General features: G+C 32.8%; 1 protein-coding gene across 30 annotated transcripts in view; it reads left to right on the top strand.

The window, feature by feature from the left end:
* The window catches only part of LOC123707607 (casein kinase I), a 34,031-nt gene extending 13,795 nt beyond the window's left edge, over window positions 1-20,236 (top strand). For 17 of the 30 annotated variants that reach the window (XM_045657797.1, XM_045657806.1, XM_045657804.1 and 14 more), the window contains 12 exons: window positions 1,843-1,953; window positions 2,830-2,993; window positions 3,949-4,063; window positions 7,630-7,749; window positions 8,585-8,733; window positions 9,860-10,030; window positions 12,793-12,867; window positions 13,237-13,314; window positions 13,594-13,659; window positions 15,077-15,202; window positions 16,337-16,461; window positions 16,934-20,236. In XM_045657797.1, coding sequence (XP_045513753.1) covers window positions 1,843-1,953; window positions 2,830-2,993; window positions 3,949-4,063; window positions 7,630-7,749; window positions 8,585-8,733; window positions 9,860-10,030; window positions 12,793-12,867; window positions 13,237-13,314; window positions 13,594-13,659; window positions 15,077-15,202; window positions 16,337-16,461; window positions 16,934-17,009 — 1,376 coding nt within the window. In that variant the 3' untranslated portion in view covers window positions 17,010-20,236. Of the gene's footprint in view, window positions 1-1,842; window positions 1,954-2,415; window positions 2,568-2,829; window positions 2,994-3,948; window positions 4,064-7,629; window positions 7,750-8,584; window positions 8,734-9,859; window positions 10,031-11,048; window positions 11,895-12,792; window positions 12,868-13,236; window positions 13,315-13,593; window positions 13,660-15,076; window positions 15,203-16,336; window positions 16,462-16,933 lie in introns of those variants that run through there. The other 13 variants (XM_045657807.1, XM_045657811.1, XM_045657808.1 and 10 more) reach the window with 13 other exon arrangements.
* Window positions 20,237-21,507: the final 1,271 nt, after the last annotated feature.

Here is a 21,507-nt window from a genome sequence, read left to right as displayed (position 1 = left end):
TAACAATACCCTATAATATTAATATATTATATCTTTTTTTTGTTTTTAATTAAATAGATTGACTTGGCAATCCTAGGAAATAATCTAATTTAATATGGTATGTATTACTTGTATTTTTTATGCGATGGCCATGAAAACACAGGCGTCTAGTTTTAAAATAACGAAGTTATAAGGGTGTCGAACTGTTTCGAGAACAGGATGGTACGGCCGTGCCCAGGTAATCGATGAATCTGTTATATTCAGAGACAGAACGGGACACCTGGGAGCATCGGTTTTTTTGTGCGAAACCGAAAACATTAAATGGTTACCTTGCGAGACGTAACGCTGCAGCTTCTGTGAACGCAGTAAAAACATTCCTTTTTAAAAAAAACAACATAATAGGAAAGAAGGTATTTTGCATAACAAAACTTCTCGAAGTATAAGTGTAGTATGAAAAATGTTACAATTATTTCACATTACTCATGGTTTAATGCGAATTGTTTGATGTGCGGTTATTGTATTATTTATTTTGTAAGACGATAAGATAATCATTGAGACCTCGATAACGATCAATTGTAATACTCGAATGATCACGTTTTATCCTTTTAATATACAGGATGTTTACACTTATATAAACTATATAAGTACGTCATGTATCTTATCTACGTCACTAGGGTACGAATATGACTATGCTAGCAAGTTTTAATTAAGCCTTTGGTTATTATTACTTTAGCGTCTTTATGTCGTGTGTAAACACTAAAATAACAGCATTGCATAGGCAGCCATGGTAGTCATAATAAAATAATCTGTCTAAGAAAGCTAATACAGACTTTTAATAAACAATGATCGAACTTTCCAGTATCTACCAACGTCTTATTATTAAGACATGTGTGAGAGTTCGCGCTAATCTTTACAATTTCTTAGTATAGGATCAAACGGTTTGTTATTGTGTTTCTTGTACCGTTCTTAAGTCATTATCGAAGGCTGGACGACAATATCGGGCCATCTGTTCCGCTATCTAGAACGTATGGCACTTTTATGATGTCAACACCGAAATAATTCTATTAGCTACGTTTTTATTACGTGATTCATTTTGTCTGATAACGTTTTAATGGATACATGCTCTTACTCTGTGTTCTAATTTCCTTTAGATATAAACGTTTATTAATAAGCTACAATGATATCCGTCACTGTATGGTATTCGAACGTTGAAAAAGTCTGTAAACGAACTTGAAAAAAATGTTATACTACCTATATTACCAACACTAAGAAAATTATTAAGAAGATTTAAAGTAAAATTATACTAAATATAAAAACAACTAATCGAGCAGAATCGCTATTAACACGATTTCTACAACTGCATAAATATAAAAAAACTAAGTAAACAATCTTTTACCTAGAAATAACATAACGACTAAGTCTTTTGCACGCAAGCACTGCAAAGTAAGGTTAATCAGTTTTTTAAACAGTATATCATAATTGATTCCTCGTAGCTGAGGCCTCCGAACCCAAACGTTTTTCGCATATCGTAACGATGTCAGAATTTCAATGTCACTTATAGAGTATCATTATAGCTTTACGGTAACAATAATACAGACTAAAACTTTTGGTGTTGGCTTAAAAATTCATCAGTTTAATGATTTTTCCCTTGTATGCATGAGAGCCTGCCTTCTGATAAAACAAGTCATATTTTTTATATATTTGACAAACAAGATTTAATTGCGTACATACAAATAATACATTGGTGCACGACCGGGATTGAAACGTTCGTCCCTTTTGAATGTAAACCAAACGTAGAACCTGAGAGTAGTTATATTACGTAATTTAAAAAAAATGTACTAATAAGTTTATTTTCATCCGCAGGAAAAAATCTTTACAACAATGAACATGTAGCGATTAAGATGGAGCCTATGAAGTCCAAGGCTCCACAATTACACTTAGAGTACCGATTTTACAAATTACTAGGAACTCATGGTGAGTACGCATACTGCATATCAATGTTGAATAATTTTAAAATACGTTTAGATATACAGTCGAACAGATATATGCCCGAGCTCTGAAAGCTTGGTACACAGTTCGAGATTATTATGCAAACAATAATGTAGATTAATGAGCCATTTAGGTCGGTAATTTAGAGGATAATGTACAAAATGCGGCCATCCGACCTTGTACTCCAACGTAAGGATATATATTTCAATTCTAAAGCATTCTAAACCCAAATATTACACCAAAATCAGTGCAGTGGTTAGAAATATATCCCATCAAAAATCCATTTTCGAATCATTAAGGTCTTAGTCTATTGATCAATATGTTTTACTAAAGCGTTAAGACGACGTTATTCAAATTATTGCATCAATAATCGCTCGAGCAATGAATGGCTCGTTAAAAGGGTTTATAAGTTAGGAGAATATAGATTGACGTTAAAATACTGCTCAGAGGGCATGCCAAAAGTGTACTACTTGGGCACGTGCGGCGGCCGCTACAACGCCATGGTCATGGAGTTGCTAGGCCCCTCTCTAGAGGATCTCTTCGTTCACTGCGGCCGAAGGTTCAGGCTCAAGACGGTCCTTTTGATTGCAATGCAGCTCGTAAGTGCCTGCAATACGGTAGATACGGTTTAATGACACAACACCGCAACCGAGCGTTATCGCGAGGGCAACCGCCGTGATCATGACGTTGTTACCCGCCCACTAGCCAGCATTGCTCTCGCGACACGCCAATTAATTCCCTTGAGAGGGCCTTGATCGGCATTCGCATCGGCTTCTGTGTTGTGTCAAGGTAGCAGAGCAATGCTGGGTAAGTACTAATCTTTCTTCCACTCTCCTCTACCCCCTTCCCGTGCGTCCTTAGCCCCCTCGACAGCAGAAGGGATCCCGGAGGTTTATTACTTCGGGCCCTGCGGTAAATACAATGCCCTGGTGATGGAACTGCTAGGCCCCTCGTTAGAGGATCTATTCGACTTGTGTGGCCGGCGTTTCTCTCTAAAGACTGTACTGATGATTGCTATGCAGCTGGTAAGTACGAGTAGCTTACATTGAATCCTTGACAATAATAGACGTAGAAAGTTCTCAAATGGTGCCCTATTAAACAGTCTTGAAGAATGCTTAAAGGCATGCTAGAGCTAAGAACTTGTCGATGTAATATTAATTCAGAATGTTTGAAAATCAACGACTATGTAATAGCCACTATATATTCGTTAAAATCTGTTATTGTTTGAATTTTGATTGTGTAATAAAAGCTTTTATGACCCGTTTGTGGAAATTGTTTACCGCTATCATTATGACGCAGTTATTTAGATAAGTCTGCGTAAGCTACGCAAAATTATTTTACTTTGTTGATGACTGTTTACCTAATAAAGTCTTGTTGACTCATGGACTACTGGAATTCCCTCTACAATAATATCAAGTTATCAATTTTACCATACATTTTACATAGCAAATGTATATTTATATGGTGATTTGATATTAATATACATTAGTTATTATTATCTATTTAATATCAGTATTTCATTAGTACCTTATTCAGTCCAGTTTTTATCATAAAAATTATAAAATTTACTATTCTGTCTAAAATATATTGATATTTCAAAATATGTTAGGATCGTCATACTTTAACGATTGACACATAAAGAATTTTATTTTTATAAATAAAATGTAAATTATCACACAGGTATTTAATTATAAAATGGAAACGATTGAATTTGATCGAAATCTTAGGAGTCAAAAATAGCAGTACTTCTCAGGCCATTAATAATGTAAAGATGATCTTATTATATTAATATATATAATTTATTATATAAATAATATTTACATAATTAATAGCCTAAGCTACCTAAGTTTAACTTAATTAATAAATCTGAATGTACCACTTTCTTTGCAAATATATGATTTATTTTTATTATTATTAAAAGGAAACACATTTATATGTTTTGTATTAGTATTGTCTAATTTGTTTATTTTAATTTTTCAGTTACATCGTATCGAATATGTCCACACGAGACATCTAATATACCGAGACGTGAAACCAGAAAATTTTTTAATAGGTAGAACTGCAACTAAACGGGAAAAAATCATTCACATCATCGGTAAGAAAATATTTGTTTTGTTAGTTTAGGGAACAATGTTGTGCCTTGCTAATAAGAACCTATTTTTTAGGTTACTTACATTGCAAACGCAAATGTTGTCTATTTCTATGTAATTGTGGTCTCATAACAGGCTTAGTCCCAGTTTATATTAATTATAACCTTTAAATCTAGTCTATAAAACATACTCCGTAAAGATAAATATGTTGGGTTAGGACACAATCGTTTAGTATTATTTAGTTGATGTGAAAAATCATGCCATACGCATGATTTTTCAAGGCAATCCAACTTATTGATGCAACAGCAACAAAGCGCCTAAAGAGAACTAAACCTTTTGAGTTACTAAAACTAGTGTAGGGAATAACTGCAAGCGAGGTATCTCGGATTCACAAACCGAGACAAAACATTAATATAACACTAATCCTGTAATGAACACTGCCTTAGATTTCGAGCGATTCAATAATATTGTAGAAAATTAATTCAACATAATATTACTATACTACATTGTTGTTTATTTTATTGTGAGAAAAATAATTATTTGAGCAGTGAGCGTATTTCTATAACTAGGTCATCATGTAAAAGATTTAAATAATCACTTTAAAACATCACACAGCTGACATCCCAAAAAGTCTAGAAACTCATACTAATCAGTTATTATTACGATATAATTTATTAAATCTTATATGAGATATGTCATAGTCTAGGGCATAAAATATTTCAATACTTTTATCTAAATAAAGTTTTTCTAGTGTATATGTTTTTGTCTAAACGTAAGACCTCTTTTTTTGAATATAAAGAAAGAATACTTAAAAAATTCATAGTTTGCGTTCTTACCCTCCGCACATTCCGCAATTTTAGTATATTAATAAATTCCTTATACACTTAGCGACAATATAACATAGGCTTTATATGACAATTCGGAAATTGCTACAAGCTTTGCGTGCAATGCAATTTCTGTAAAATTACGGCTTAAATTCTCACATGTGTTCCAATAGAGCAAATATAAAGTGTTAAGTTTACTTCGTTTAATAGAAATAACATGGTTCTTGAATACCAGGTAAATGGCTGGGTCCAATTTATTATTCATTTAACCTGAACTTTGTCTAACTTTCACAAGGAAAAGCTTACTATGTCGTAAACCTTGTCAATGACCTCCAACTAAATCGTTAGGCTGAGCTGGTAAGATCTTTTGAAGCAGTTATTTTTTTTAATAATTGTAAATATTTCAAGTGAGACTGACCGTTATTAAAATAGCTATATAAGAGTTAAGCTAGTAATCGTGCTTTCAACCCTGAGGTTCTATGTTCTTAAGAACCCAAAGATCTATGACATATGTCAGATACACAAGGCTGTTTGTCTACTTGTCTATAAAGAAATCAAAGCTACGGGTGCAACTGTGGCCGAGACCCATTTACGGTTGTAGAGACACTGGATTATTGTTATTACTTTATTAACATTTTACATCGAAAACTATGGAATTCTAGCCACCAGTTTTACAGGTATTAAATCAATACAAAGTTAAGAAATACTGATAGTAACCATTAACAAAAATATACGCATCGTGTGCGTGTAAGCTATAAAATAATCTCGCTTATTTCAAGTTGCACTAGAGACCATTGTTAACGTCAAATATATTTGCCAACTCTGGAATGTAACGAACATTTCACAGGTGACAGATAACTTTTCTACGTTATTTGGTTACACAATCTAAGCCACCTTGATTTTACATAACACTTTTCGCATATCGATTGCAAGTGACCTTCGTAATCTTGTTATGGGCTTTGCAGTAGTCTAACTTTAGATTTAAAACGTAACTCTTACGTCATTAAATGTATAAGGACTTGTATGGTTTCTATAATCGAGATACAGATCTATTCGCATTTACATAACCACGTCTAGTATTAGCTCTAATAGTATGTTCTTGTCTACGGATTATTCGCTACACTACGTTGAAAATAGCATTTACTTTCCTTTAAAATAATTTAATAAATTCAGAAGCATCATTGCGTTTTATTACTGTGACACATAGGCCGAAGCTTTTGTTTTCCTACGGCAAACCACTGTCCTTGAAATAAATTGACAGTGCTCTAGATATATTAAACCAAAATATAAAATATTGACTGCGTATCACTTTTTATCCACAAATCTAACTTTCCCAATGACTCAACTATGTGGCCTAAATCAATCCACGTGCAAAATATTTTCATTCATAGAAATATATTTTATAGTACTACAAAATTGTAATATAAGACAGTAGGCTGCGGTTACAATGCCTCAGAAAATTGTGCGTAACGCGTGTGTATAGCAAGCCGGAAGTCGTGATACGGTCGCTGCTGTAGTTAGTAAAAGTGGTGTTATGATATGACGACTTTTTCTCATCTATCATTCCTTAAATATGCTTTATAAGTATTAATTTTCTAACCCGTATTCATAACTTAACCTTGATTGTCGTGATTCACCTTGTATTTACTAAATTATCGTTCATAATATTGTTTATTAATTTTGTAATTTTTCTTTGTTTTTAGACATGAATTTAATTACCTACTCAAGTTTAACATAAATAGGCTAATTAGGTGCCTCGATGTAAAATATAATATTGTCTTTTCCATATTTATTTAAATTTTATATTATAAAACAAAATATAATGTATCTTAATCTTGTGAGAAGAATACTAAAACGCATTCAGAAATTACTACTAATACATAAACGTACAAATTCAAAGTTAAAAATCATTTATTCATATAGGTAACACAATATACACTCTTGAACGTCAATAAAAAAGAAATATATGTATATTAAATGCTTCTAATTGTACATTTACTGCCAGTTCTCAAATCAAGGGCGTAGAACGGAAGAGAAGAACTGGCAATAAACTGTCCGCCACTATTTTTAATCGCCAAGTTTTTTTTTATTACACAACGTTTGCAAGGAGCTGCTACCATTACACCATGTTCCACATGACATCTTAATTAATAAATAATAATAATATAAATTAAAAACAAAGATTTGTCAAAGATCCTTTATCAACAGGAGGCATGGCGAAATAGGAACAGAGCGGATTGATAAGTTTTTTATATAAAGTTACCCAGAAGTAATATTGTATGTACTTTTCAGCTACATACAGTCTAAACAATTCTAAAAGCAAGCCCACGCAGTCTTTTTACCCCCACAAAACATTTACTGCAAAGTAGATTGCAGTTTGCCATCTCCGTAGCTTATTACAAACAATATCATTAATACAGATTTTCTAGAAAACATAATATTTTATTACGTCTCGTATTACTATAAAAATCTTCTCTACAATATAACAATAAATAATTTACATCCTTTACACAACTTTATTCATATAGGTAAACAAGTACACTTATTAACGTCAGAAAAGAAGTTAAATTAATTGTAAATTTACATTTACTACCAGTTCGCAAGTCAATAGCGTCTACTGGCAAGAAACATTCCACCACTGTTTTTAATCGCTAAGTTTTGAGTCATACAAACTGTTTGAACTGCTTTATTTAGTTAATCTATTATTATTTAAAGATATGGTAAAATTTAAAAATTTCTATTTTCAGATTTCGGTTTGGCCAAAGAATACATAGACTTAGAGACAAACAAACATATACCGTACCGGGAGCACAAGTCACTCACGGGGACAGCGAGATACATGTCAATAAATACACATTTAGGAAAAGGTAAGTATATTCAACGGTATCGGGATATTAAAAACAATTCTATTTTCATGAATATGGTATAGGTTATACAATGATGGTATAATCAGAATTTCTTCTCTTATTTATTTATTTCGTAAATTTAATACATCAAAAATCAATTATATTCAAGCTATAGCCACAGATGGAATACGTAAAACATGTATAAAAAAGAAACATTTTTATGTGGGGTGTGTTATTATTTTTCTAATGGAGATGAAATTTGACTTACATAATTTGGTAGAATTATGTGTTACGTATATTTATTAGGCTAGGTTCTATTGAATTGTTATTAACCCATCATCAAATATCCGTCTAAACATACAACAACTTATCAATTATGACAAAACATTGATTGCTTTTAGAAATTCAAGGTACTTTAAAAAAACATGTCTACGTATATCCCTACATGTTTGTGAACCTTTTAGAGTATTTCTTGGTTCAAATCTAGCTACCAAACGTCATCTTCTAAACTCATATACGGTTAAAAACATATTCGAACGAAGTGTGGATTATACTTAATTCTTGTCCTTAATTAGATGACCTAGTAACCTAAGTTTGTAGTTAAATGTATAATTATGAAAGAAAACACTTTTTTAACCGAATTAAAGCTATTTGTATTATTCTAAACTCTCAAGTCACCGTGACCACTCACGCTGTAAAGCACGCGAAACGTCGGAAAAAAATTAAATCTAAAATTATGTAAATAATAATAAGTTTATAATAATAAAAATAGCTTTAATCCGGTTAAAAAAGTGTTTTCTTTCAATGTGTAAAAGCTTTGTTAACATAAGACAATACTATGTATTATTTTTTTCAGAACAATCAAGACGCGACGACCTGGAAGCTCTCGGGCACATGTTTATGTACTTTTTACGTGGTTCCTTACCCTGGCAGGGTTTAAAAGCTGATACACTCAAAGAAAGATACCAAAAAATCGGCGACACGAAACGGGCGACACCTATCGAGGCAAGTTTCTCACGGTTTTATTTTATATATAACTGTATACGCTGTTAAGTGATACCGCCCATGACGTTCATATTGCCAAAAGGCTCGTGCGTTGCCATTTTAAGAATTGGTTCGGAAATACTTCACTCCACAGCTGGTTCCACATAGTAGTGGTGCGCGGCAAAAAACTGCCTTAAGGGCGGTTAAACAATCAGTTGAGTTCCAGACCGCCATGGACACACACCACAAACGAGCTGTTGCGTTATACTTACGTCACAGAAGAATTACAAAAAGAACGCCTAAACTTTCTGGGTGCATCCACTGGTTTCGGAAAGAGATCGTTATGGATTATTTGTTACTCCTGTTAATGAGTTAAAGAAGGATAAAGAAAAGTTCTTTAATTATTTTAGAGTCTAACTAGTTATTTAGAACTTTTAAGCAAGACAAAAACTGCTTTTAAAAACAACATATCGCCCGCCAACCGGTCGCAGAGCGCGCGGATGAAACGGGACCTGTAAACAATCGCAGACGCCGCGGGCGTAAACGCTTCGTGAAATGTGATTTAATTTTTCACATAAATATAGGTATTCTGCAAAGGCTGCGGGTGTGGGTGAATATCGCTTCGTGAGCCCTTAGCGTTAGAAAGTAAAAGTATAGTGTATTAAAATAGCAAAATAGTACCATACAATACAAATCAGGACTAATATAATTCATGGAGAAAAATAAAGAATGCCTCAAAGCACTCCGAATGAGAAATAAAGATTTATAATCACACACCATAATATATTAAAACGGTCCGAGAGTCTGAGCGGAAAGATAAACGTCTTGGAATTTGAGGTCGTAGCAACGTTAAATTACATTTTTTATGTTGACAACACTGTTACGTCATTATAGTTTAAATCATCTTGATATGGAAAATAAAAAATATATTGTGAATGTATGACGCGTAGCAGATAAGAATTATATTAGTTTACATAATCGCCACGTTTCTTCTCTTTTCAAACAGACTCTAGTTATTAATTTAAAAAATACGCATATCAGCATCAGCCATATAAAAATATTTAGGCAAATGTCATTAAGGAAACTGGTACCGCACTTATTCTTTATGATAGAAACATTCAGCTAACATTTCTCTAAACCATTGCAGGTGTTATGCGAAGGTCACCCAGAAGAAATGGCGACCTATCTCCGCTATGTACGACGGCTGGACTTCTTCGAGACCCCCGATTATGACCAACTCAGGCGCATGTTCCGCGAACTGTTCGAGCGGCGCGGCTACGTGGACGATGGCGAGTTCGACTGGACTGGAAAGACTATGGTAAATTGAATGTTTCTGATTTTAACCTGTTTCTTTGATATTTAAACTAAAGCATTTTTACACGAAACATTTTATTCGCGTTGGACTGGATGTAAATGTATTGAATTCAATTTTTATTGTCTTTAATTTATTTAGTATTGGTCTATGGTCTTGTGATATTTGCTATATAAAGGTCTCATCTACAAGTTTCTTCCAATATTAGTATATTTCACAACAAGTTCTACCACTGAGTAGGTGGCCACAGTCGCTAAATTAATTAAAATTAAATTAATATATGTATGCGTCAAATATTCGTATCAAATACATATGTAATATATATATATATTATTATTATTATTGTCTTTATTATTTTTTCTCCTCAGTTAAATGTTGTAGTTAGCTTACTTTAAAAGTCACTGTATGATCTTGTAGATTGGATTTTTACTAAGGGAGAAAAGCTTGCTTTTGTTTTGACTCATGTAAAATTGTTTGGCAGAAAGATAGATGATAGCGTTTCGTTTGTGATTGGTTGGAAAGTTCGTGTCACGTGTCTATGAATAGAGACCGACCTGTCAAATATACAGGTGTAACAACAACCGCGAATAAACATCTGTCGTATTTTATTTATGAGATAAAGCTTTCAATATTTTCTGAATGTTGTGGTTTTGCCAATTCTAAATTAGTTCTTTAAAAAAGGACTTTAAACATGCTTCATTTAATAAGTTATAAGCCAATTTGACCCGTAACTAATATCAAAATCATTAAAACAACAGTTTTATTAGATTATATAAGATTATTATAACTGTAATTCATTATTCGAGTCAAGGTTATGAGCCTTGTAGGGGTGAACGACTCTAAGATCAATTTAGTATTCCCAATATCAACTATCAATTTTGTTTGACATTTTTGTTACACACTGATATATGGAAAGTTCACCCCTTATCCTTAAATAACAATAAACCCTTAAATTTCGTATCAAAACATTATTAAATAATATATATATAATATTTCGCATCTAAGTGTAATATTTAACACACAGGTGAATGAGTCATAGAAACAAAGAAGAGGTGCGAAGCTAGAAAATATTTAAAAGTCTGCTAAGTAATCATTAAATAGAATTAATCATATTTGTAGTTTAAATTTATAGTTAAATGTTCAAGTATAAAATTACTGTAGGAAAATTATAAATATCTAAAGCTATATAAACTAGATATTCTTTGGTTAAAATTATTTTGTTAAATAACTTTGTCTAAAATCATTTAAAGCCTTCAATAGCACCTGTAAATAATTCACCCATAACATGAGCTGATCATTATCATTTAACACTGGAGACAATTTCGAACCAAATTTCATAGTAAAAATATATTTTCAAAGAAAACCTCGTGTCATACGAAAATGTAAATAATTGAATTACGCTTAGACGCTTGGACCTAACTTCACCGTACTAGGACCGTGTTAGACAAAATGTTGATGTGCGGAATATCATTATTACCGTTGTTCGACCGCGAGTCATACAAAAATATTCATTACACATTTGTAATGCTGGCTGCCTCATGCGTTCCTAGTCCGGTCATAGTTTTGTAAGGTAGCTAACTATCACCTCGTTCAAACGTTTTGCATGTCAGAATGTTATATTGCTTTACATTGTACTACGACAAATTAATTTTATTATTTTTTTTATGTTTGTTACATAGAACGTGTATATAAATAATTTTTGATGCTATTTTCTCACGCGTTCCTGTCATTTTTTATTCGCTACTTTAAACTATAAACTCGCTAGTGTTGTAGTCAATGTATTTATTGCCATTTAAATAAATTTAATTTCTATGATTTTGTCGTTTATGTGTAGATAGTTCCGGCCTCGTTCGTTGACATAAACTTAAAACTCTTTAAATTAACTAAGGAATTGGAGTTTCGAAAATTTTCTGGCATTATCTGTTTTCAAATGCTTAATTAATCCTAACTTATGCGTATGTGACGGTTTACTTAAGGGGAAACCAGTTTGGACCGATAAAAAAATCGATTGTGATTGCATAAATTGTTAGTAAAACTCAAGAATATGTGGTCAAAATTTGAAAGCAAAATTCGTGTTATTCCCGATGTTATGAGCACTAAGTTCGACGTCATGGTAGTTAGAACGGAGCTTTTGGTTACCTGCCTCGATACCGCTGTACTAAGGGATAATAGAGTGAGAGAGCGTTTCGGCAGAACAAGAAGAGATTACTATAGCTGATTAACCGGAGAGCAGTTTATGTAATTTATTACTGCCTTGAATTTCTTGTTTTTACTATTTTTTCGAAACTACTATTTTCAACTTGTGGGCATTATAGCTCAAAAAGTTATTTACCATTCGTTCTGAAATTTGTTGTGAGTATTGCTTATACAATTCAAGTCCATGTGAGCGGGGATTATATTGTTATTCAAAAATATGTTTTTTTTATGCAAGAAGGGTGAAAAAACATAACATTGTCTTCAAATACAGGAAAAATAGCAATTTTCAATGTTTTTTATCACGATTAGGTATCATATTCTTAGGAAATATGTTGCTAATGCGAAAACAAAGTCTACTTTAAAACATGAATAATAATTTAAAAATAAATCTGATTATTTTTCTCTGCGTAAAAATTTCACGAACAACACCTTCCGGCCTCCTAAACTGGTTTTCCTTATGACTCGATTATAAGTTAGGGGGCTGTAACAGCCCAGTGGAAGAACTTATAATTAACAAGTGTATATTTTGTTTGTGTTCCGCTTTCATGGCATGTTTGCATGCGCTTACACAGCCTTCGAATATGCACGTCATGAGAATCCTGCGCAACGCCCCGCCCTCTAATATCGTAAAAAATAAATCCGATAAGGTCAGTAACCTCTACTAATACTAATTCACAGACATGTCATTTTGGTTTGATTGGTACTTTTTCGGATTTACTATAAATTTTTGTTCTCTTACGCCTGACCTGTTGTGAAAATAAGCTTTGCTTTGCTCGCTTGTGTTTTATAGTTTAACGTGCTGTATTAAAAAGTGTTCTCATTTTAAAACATGAAGGAATGGCGTTGGAGACTTATCTTCGATAATACGCGTAACAGTTCATTTCAACAATATTTATAAGACCATTTTAGTTAAAGATTATGACATAGATCGTTTGTAATATTAATCATATTTTGTAATATCATTTGTGTATTAAAGATTTAACTAAATTAAAAAAAAAACTTTATAAATTTTTCAGTCAACTCCCGTGGGATCCATTCAAACGGGACACGAGATTGTTGTATCTCCGAATCGTGGACATCAAACCTTTCACAAGGTGAGACCCAATAATCATTTATTAAACCTGATTATATCTTATACAATAGAATTTGTTGAACAAACTTCACTGAAAAATGGAAACTAATTGGATCATTAGGATAGTGCATTCTAGATGATTGATAAACTAATGCTGTCTTTATCTATGTGTATCTGAGTACTCACTCTCTTTCTCTCTCCAACTTGATCAGGCTGTGTAGGTTTTTTTAATTTTGTGTTCGTAATTGGGTGATATGGTAAGGTTTCTAACTTGTAGTGACTTATTTTTTTGTCGGTACAGGATGATTTGTGTGATTATATGATTGGTATGCTTGAGGACGATGAGGCGGCCCTCATATCCGGAGAGGTTTGAAATTGTTGTTTTCGCTAGAGCTACCTTCATACAAATCACTCCGAAAGACCATTACAACTAGCTAGCTAGACTAAACAATTTTAAATGTAATAGAATATTAACTAGAATCTTCTAGAATTCTTTGAAATCCCTAAAATTATTTTTCTGTTCCCGTATAGTCCCGTCAAGAGTACTAGAACAGAAATAGTTTAGTTATAATGGCCTGAGATTTAATCTTCCAAAGCTTGTAGTTAAATGTCAGTCCCTAACCGATTTGTGTGGTTTTCTCTTACTTCAGATATCAGTGCCTCCTTAATAAACAGGGATGGCAATTCGCTTGTACATTTTTGAATTATTTTACATTTTTAGATAAGAATTTCTTTGTATTCTATAGATGAAAGATTGCACTAGAAAGTAACAAAAGTGATTTTGTTTTAAAGTCGAAGTCAAAATCTTTTATTCATAAAGTTAACACAATGTACACTTATGAACGTCAAAAAATAAATACATAATAAATGCTTCTAATTTTACATTTACTGCCAGTTCTCAAATCAAGGGCGTGGAACGGAAGAGAATAATTCCTCCGCCACTCTTTTTAATCGCTAAGTTTTTTGTGCAACTGCACCATTACATCATGTTCCACATGACTTTAACCATGTAAACTGATTTTATTATATTTGATATTAATTTGCGATCTGGGATGCCTCGAAGTATAGATACTTCCCAGCATCCCAGTCTCTAGACTATAGAGTCTTAAATAAGAACATACATTTTTAAGAGAATTTCATAGATAATTCAGGACAATGTTACGTACTATTTTATCTATGGTCAACTTATTACATTCATACCTATGTATCAAACCCTGTTTTATTTTTAAAAGATTTTGCTGCTTATCTAGAGGTGTACACAAAATTGTATCGAGCGTACATTCGAATTGCAGTCATCATGGTTTTGAAAGTGGACTAAAATATTGACATGTTTTACCCTCTATTGACATTGTGCTAAAAAAATTCATTATCATTTGAGAAATTCATTAAGATTTCATACAGTACTTCTCAGATTTTGATTTGCGTAGATTTTAATCTATATTTATAGAATTATTTGTTCCTGTTCACAAAACAGTTTTTATTCATGGGGGTTTCTATGGAACTCAAAAATTTAAAGTAGGCTATCAATTGTAGAGGTGTGAGTAAATCACTCTAAACTTGTCTTTGATAAGATATGGCACACTGGTACCGTTGAAACTAGATTTAATTCTCTTATCTGTATATAGATAACTATATTTTATTACAATGGTATAATTCATTTTATTATTAAAGGTTACATATACAGGTAATGACCCTATAACTGGCGTACACAAAGTTGGCACTATATAAATAATAAATATGTAAAATATTTATCGGGAATTACGTTGGTTAATTAACAATTTCAGGGGGCTGTAAAAGATTCTGGTACTGGTGGTACCGCGAACACTGGTGGAAATTGGCCCCACAGTGGAAAAGCCACGCCCCTTACTGCCGGTCACTTGACACCTGCCGACAGACACGGATCCGTACAGGTTAGGCCTTTCGCCATTATTCATTCTTACATGAAACCTTTGTAATTTTAGCTGTGATCTAGTAACTCATTATCCAATTAAAGAAATTTTGAAAAATCCCTTAATATGTGCCAATTTTATCAAAAGCTTTCGATTAGATCTATCATGGTTTACAACTCTTATATGTATAAATATAAGATATAGAAAAAATAAGCCAAATGAGAAATGTTTACTCAATTACACTTATACACAATTTGTTTGTCATATTTCAACACAATTTGGATTACAGATAATAAACCTAATACATGGTTAGCCATAGTTATGAATCGTTTAGCAGGAGAGCATAATCCACCAATTTATCTATAACATTCTGATTAAAAAATATACGGTCGTAGTCATAAACGTACTATATGTCTTAATTAGTAAAAGATTTTGTAAAGTATCCTGTAAATGATAAACACGAAACAATATATATTTGAAGAGTATAGTATCTTTATGAATAAAGGGGCATATCCGACAATTCAGAGACAAGTTCAAGTCACAGCAGTCAAATAGTCATAGATTTTGACAGATGACAGTTCGCACTATATAAATTTAACTTTTTTAGCATTTGAAGAATAAACATTTTCGGTATGTCAAATTTCCTGGATCTGACACCACGGTCAGTTTTGCTCATCATTGTATGTTTGTCTGCATGAAAGTAACGTGAATTTAAAATTCGATTTTTTTTTGCATTAACAAAAAAAAAGCTAATCGTGTCTATGTGGGTTTTATACTAAAACTTACACCTACTATGTAAATGTTCCTTACACAACTTGACAAATATTACAATACCCTTATGTAAACAAAATAACATGATCAAAAATATATAAATATAAGATTGTTGAAAGAGGTTTAAAATTGCTTACGCAATTTCAACACCGAGCTCAGAAATTTTGTTCTGAATTATTAAAAAAAAAACTGTACTGATTTAAACTTAAAAAAAACTACTGTATGGCCTATTATTTATATCTTTGTAATTCAAGTAATTATTTGATACCTGAGAGACATATTTTTCGAGCCACAGTACCAAACGAAAACAATTATTGTTTCCTCGAAACCCAGGACTTTCCAGAAGGTTGCATTCAACGGTTTGTTAATCAGATATATTTGCAGGTTGTTAGTTCAACGAATGGCGAGTTAGGCGCGGATGACCCCACAGCCGGGCATAGCAACACCCCAATTACACAACCGCATCATGAAGTGGATGTTGTCGATGACACCAAGTCAGTGTTGCAACTGTATGCATTGCTTCCGGTTTTTATTATTTTTTAGTTTTCCTTTTTTTTAACTGCTTAGGAACGCCTAGTTTCACAATTGCCAGATTTACCTTACGGTCTCCTATATCCGGCCTATATACATAGGTTATACGGTTCTGAAATCAATACGTTTTCTTTTTAAATTCATATAACAAAAAAAAATATAGTCCTCTGACCGTTACGTGGTCATTAAGTTGACCTGATTGCTTCAATTATTGGCTATGGACCACTATGACGTCATGGTAAACCTTTTCAATATTCACTATGTGTAAATGTATTTTTTTAATAATCTTTGTATTTTTTTTATTTTTATTTTGTTTACTTTTTTTTGAAGGCCAGTATTTTTGCTAATAATACCTTTTTAGTTAGACCTATTTCCGTACATCTTTCTACTATCCTTTGTATGAAGCATGTTCCACCTTAGCCCAAGGCAGACTCGTAAATCTTCATACAGACAATCCGTGTATTCCAGATGCTGTTGCTTCTTCAAGCGCAAAAAGAAGAAGTGTGCGACGCGCACGTACAAGTGACGCGTGTGCCCCACGTGACCGCACAGACATACATTACAGACATTTTACACAGTCACTTACAGACACATTGCATACACGCGTTATTACATACCTCGATCAAGTACGCGATCGGGAATTGAGAAAAATATTAAATTTCGATAAATATCACCCTTTTAAATATTTTCTTTGGACGCCAATAAAACTGATTTAATGTATATTAATAATGATATAAGGTCCATATTCTAAAACGTATTATTTGTCCAAACTCCATAGAAGTAGTCTTGACAGTTCTTGAAACTAGTTTGAGTCAGTTCTGAGATCGCGTACTTATTCCGCTGTATATTTCTCTTCATTCTACAAATTATTACAACTAATGTAATATAGAATCCATTTCATTCGTACATTACATTTTTCGTGTATATAGAATATGTATAAAACAATTAAGACATACGTCTTAATGTAAAAAAAGTTGCAAAATAAACCCCAAAAAATTACAATTAAAGTTTGGTTTTTGAAATTATGAAAATTATCTTATATTATTAGTTCAATGGTTGTTATTACTTATAAAAAAGGCAGCTATATCAGTTATATGAGAAAGAAATATTATTTCATTATTTTTTTAATCTTTTAAACTACTGAACAATTTTTCGATCGGGGTGCATAAATCGTCACATAAGCATTTTATTGATCTATAGATTTTAGATTATGACGTCACATCCGTTCACCATACCACAGATACCCTTCATAAATTCATAAAAATGTGTGTTCTGGTGCGGTTTTTAATGTTTGTGTTCCCGTCCGTAGCTATTTTCATTTCGCCGAAAACTTACGAGATCGCTTTGTCCGAAAAAGACCATTCCAACTCGAACAAAAACTCTAGCATTATAGTAGACAATAGATGTCGCTTTTCTCCGTTTAGACGCAAAATTTTCTTATCGCAAATGCAATGTTTATTTTTTGTTACATAAGTAATGAATTACCATAATATAAGATATCGATCTATAAGTTTGTGTGTTAAACTCGTGTCTATTTTAGCGGCGCGTGTGTTAAACATTAAACGTTTAAAATCACATTGTATATTTATTTTCATTTATTCCTAAATGCATCACTAAAAACGTCTTCATAACATAACACTGTCTCTTTCGAACTAATGCTAATTAATACGTGAGAACGAGATGGCGATACGTCGTGTTAAACACACGCGCCGTAATATGCATATTGTAGTTGTAATTTTATTTAGTCATCGTATAAGTTCAATTCGTGCGAGTTCACTCGGCTCCGTTCATAGCGCTGCCACTTTTCCTATCCTTATTTATGCCTATATACTTTATTATAGTTTAAGAATATAAACAGGCAATTTCATGCAATAATTATGTAACGGAATATTCAAGTATGATTGTGTACGACTAATTTGGTCTAAGTATGGATACAACCATTACTCAAAGGTGAATGTTTATATAGCGTGCAATAATTTATGTATAAATTCATTACAATAGTTACAAATATTACATTTGTTTCAATCGGTGAACCCTAAACTCCTTAAGACTGGTTGAAACATGTCATAGCGTCCGAAATAAAATCTACAGAACGTAACGAATGCCTTGATGCATAACAAGCGACGTTGGGTTTCATTTCGGACAAGCCTTTGTGTAGAAAACCGCGGTTCATGTCAATTTAAATCAGTTTTAGGCCTTAAACGATATATCATTAACAGTAGAGTAAAATTTCTGTCGATTCGATTGCAACCTCGGTCTGAGTCGAAAGTTCCAAAAATTATACTAAATGTTTTAATATCGTTAAGAATTGATCGTCGTTGCAATTGACAGTTGAGGTGACTGAGTTACATCGTTTCAGTTAAGAGTTAGATTAATGAGTCGTTAGACTGAATATCGCCGATGCGTTCGCGTCGCTATGGAGACGTGCACGTATACGTGTTCGTAATCGGCGTGCTACGTGTATAAATTGTACAGCTTAGGAACGTTTGTATATTTTTGCTTGGACAGAAATGGCAACGAATTGAGGTTTTGGCCTTTTTGATTGATTAGCAGAAGAATAATTAAGATATACATTATACATCTTAGTGTATCGACGACGCGTTGTTTGTTGCGAGGTTATCTGCTACTGTGGCGTTAATTCCAAGTATTTTTTGAATATAGTCATCACAAATCCTAACTCCCTTAGGAATTTAATTTCGGCTAAGTAATGTTAAAAATGTTTTTGAAGGACGCTCTGTCTTCATATTTTTAGAAAAAATATAGGTAATACGTTGTACGCTGTATGATAAATTTTAATGATGCGTATAAGTTTTTCTATGAATTGTAACAAAGTATTCTCTCGTTGATAGATCATAATCATTGTACAATCATAAAAGTGATAGGTTACAATATAATGAATGATTATCTTATTATACCATAGTCGTACCTAATTGTTACTTTCTATTGCTAGATAGAATAATCAAATTAGATTGGGTATAACGTGTGATCTCTTAACACAAGTTTAAATTCGACGTGTGTTAATAATTTTAAAGTATATTGTTGTGTAAAGTGACGAATCGCAGAGTTTGTGATCTGATTGTGGTTCTAGTGATACGGACCGTCTCAACAATTACTAACGATCAGTGTTTTGTTCGCTTCTCGAGACAAAGTCATACCAAACTGACAACGGAAGACACGAAAACGTTATCGAATTCATATTGCTGTTGCATGACTTTGTCTCGGGTTAATTAGTTTGAATTACAATATTTACGATATGTACATAGTTTGGCCGTCTGGTGCCGAATGAATTAGAAAACGATGAAACCGGACATTGTAATTGAAACTGATATAATTTTTTTCTTTGACGACAACTGCTGTAAGATGGAATTATTATTCCTCATATTTATTAGAACCAGCGCCACATTTAGAACGGTGCGTGGACACGGCGTTTCACGCGTTCTGTGTAGTTAATTTAATTGATAATTTGGAAGATTTCGCTTACTAAGTAAGTTTCGGCTTGAGGACGCACGAGATGGATTTTTGAGCTATAGTTATATAACTTTATGTATTTATAATACATGCTTTCGAAACTGAATTGAATTCTTATTGTTAAGTATAAAATAAATATTCATTATTATAGAAACAATTCTCAGTGTTTATTTTTTCGTAAAATTTGCGTATGCAATTTGACTTATATTCAGTTATGGTCACAACCTGTTTTCAAAAATACGAAAATATTTGTTAACTCATAATTAAATAAAGCTTATTATAAGAGATTTGTTTTAATTATCTACCCAACCAATTTACTTTGCTATTAGAATATCTTAATAAATCTTAATGTTTAAACGAACATTCAAGAAGGTTATAAATAACATAAAGGAATACTGGATTTTAATTTTATGACAAAACTAATTTTAACGCTAAGCTAATAACAATTATGTAATACGGAGTTGGGACGTCCCTACTAAAACACGGTTAATGTTAGGTTACTCGAGGTTCAAATCCTGCCATAAAAACCAACGTTACCATTTAATAGTGTTACGAGCGACTAAGTTAAATTAGATCGATACGATCGTTTTATTTACTGACCTATACAGTAATGGCGATAATTAAGACAGAAAACCAAAAGCGAAGGAGGTCAGGGCAATTTTTTTTAAAGATTGAGATCGCCCTCCCTGTCCCTAAGAGCATAGTCTAAACTGGCTTGGACATTATTTGGAGCATATTGCAGGGAAACAGGAATGTTTGAATGTTCGCAACAAGCGTGTGAGTGAGTTGAGTGTCAACAGTGAGTTAAGAGCGCGACAGCTCTTTTAATATATTACGTAAAACTTTATTTATATATGTAACTGAGCTGTATATTACGCTATCTACACAAAGTTAATGTTAGGCGAATATTGTTTGATTAACTTTTTGAAGTGAAACTTCTTTAGAATCGTTGTGATTTCAAACCGGATGCAACGAAAAAACGACAGGTAAGAGACACAAATACAAAAATGTGTAGGATGAAGCCAGGGGAAAGAATGAGACAGAAATATACATACAATTTGTATATTATCGGTCTCTCCTCTTTGTGCCATACTTCGTAGCGTCCCCACTCCCGTCTTCTAAGCATAGTCGCCTGTAATTTGTGAGCCAGAGCGAGAGAGCAGATGTCAGTGTGTATGTATATTGCACACTGTTTAATACGTGCTTGTATTTGAGCATTTAACGTGTGTAGTGCATGTGAAAACTACGTGAGCTTACTGTACACTGTATGCGGCTGCGTATTACAGCGTTTTAGTAAGATAGCGTGGTGTGTTATTAATTCTTTCGGAGACATGGATGAATAATGAAGATATTGTAGACATTCCAAATTTTAATATTGTTGTTAATTACAAAAGACCACGTACGAGGACAGGCGGAGTAGCAATTTATCACAACGTAAATGATGGAGCCCGTGTTGTTACGCCACAAATGGATCTCAATGCACAACAGCTAGAATCATTGTCTGTTCAGCTTTCGAAAGTTGGAGAAATATGTGCCTGTGAGAGCAGAAATGACCA

This window comes from Pieris brassicae, chromosome 3 (assembly GCF_905147105.1).
Source record: "Pieris brassicae chromosome 3, ilPieBrab1.1, whole genome shotgun sequence".
Taxonomy (NCBI): domain Eukaryota; kingdom Metazoa; phylum Arthropoda; class Insecta; order Lepidoptera; family Pieridae; genus Pieris; species Pieris brassicae.
Note: the sequence above shows the minus strand (reverse complement) of the source record. Positions and strands in the feature narration are given on the sequence as shown.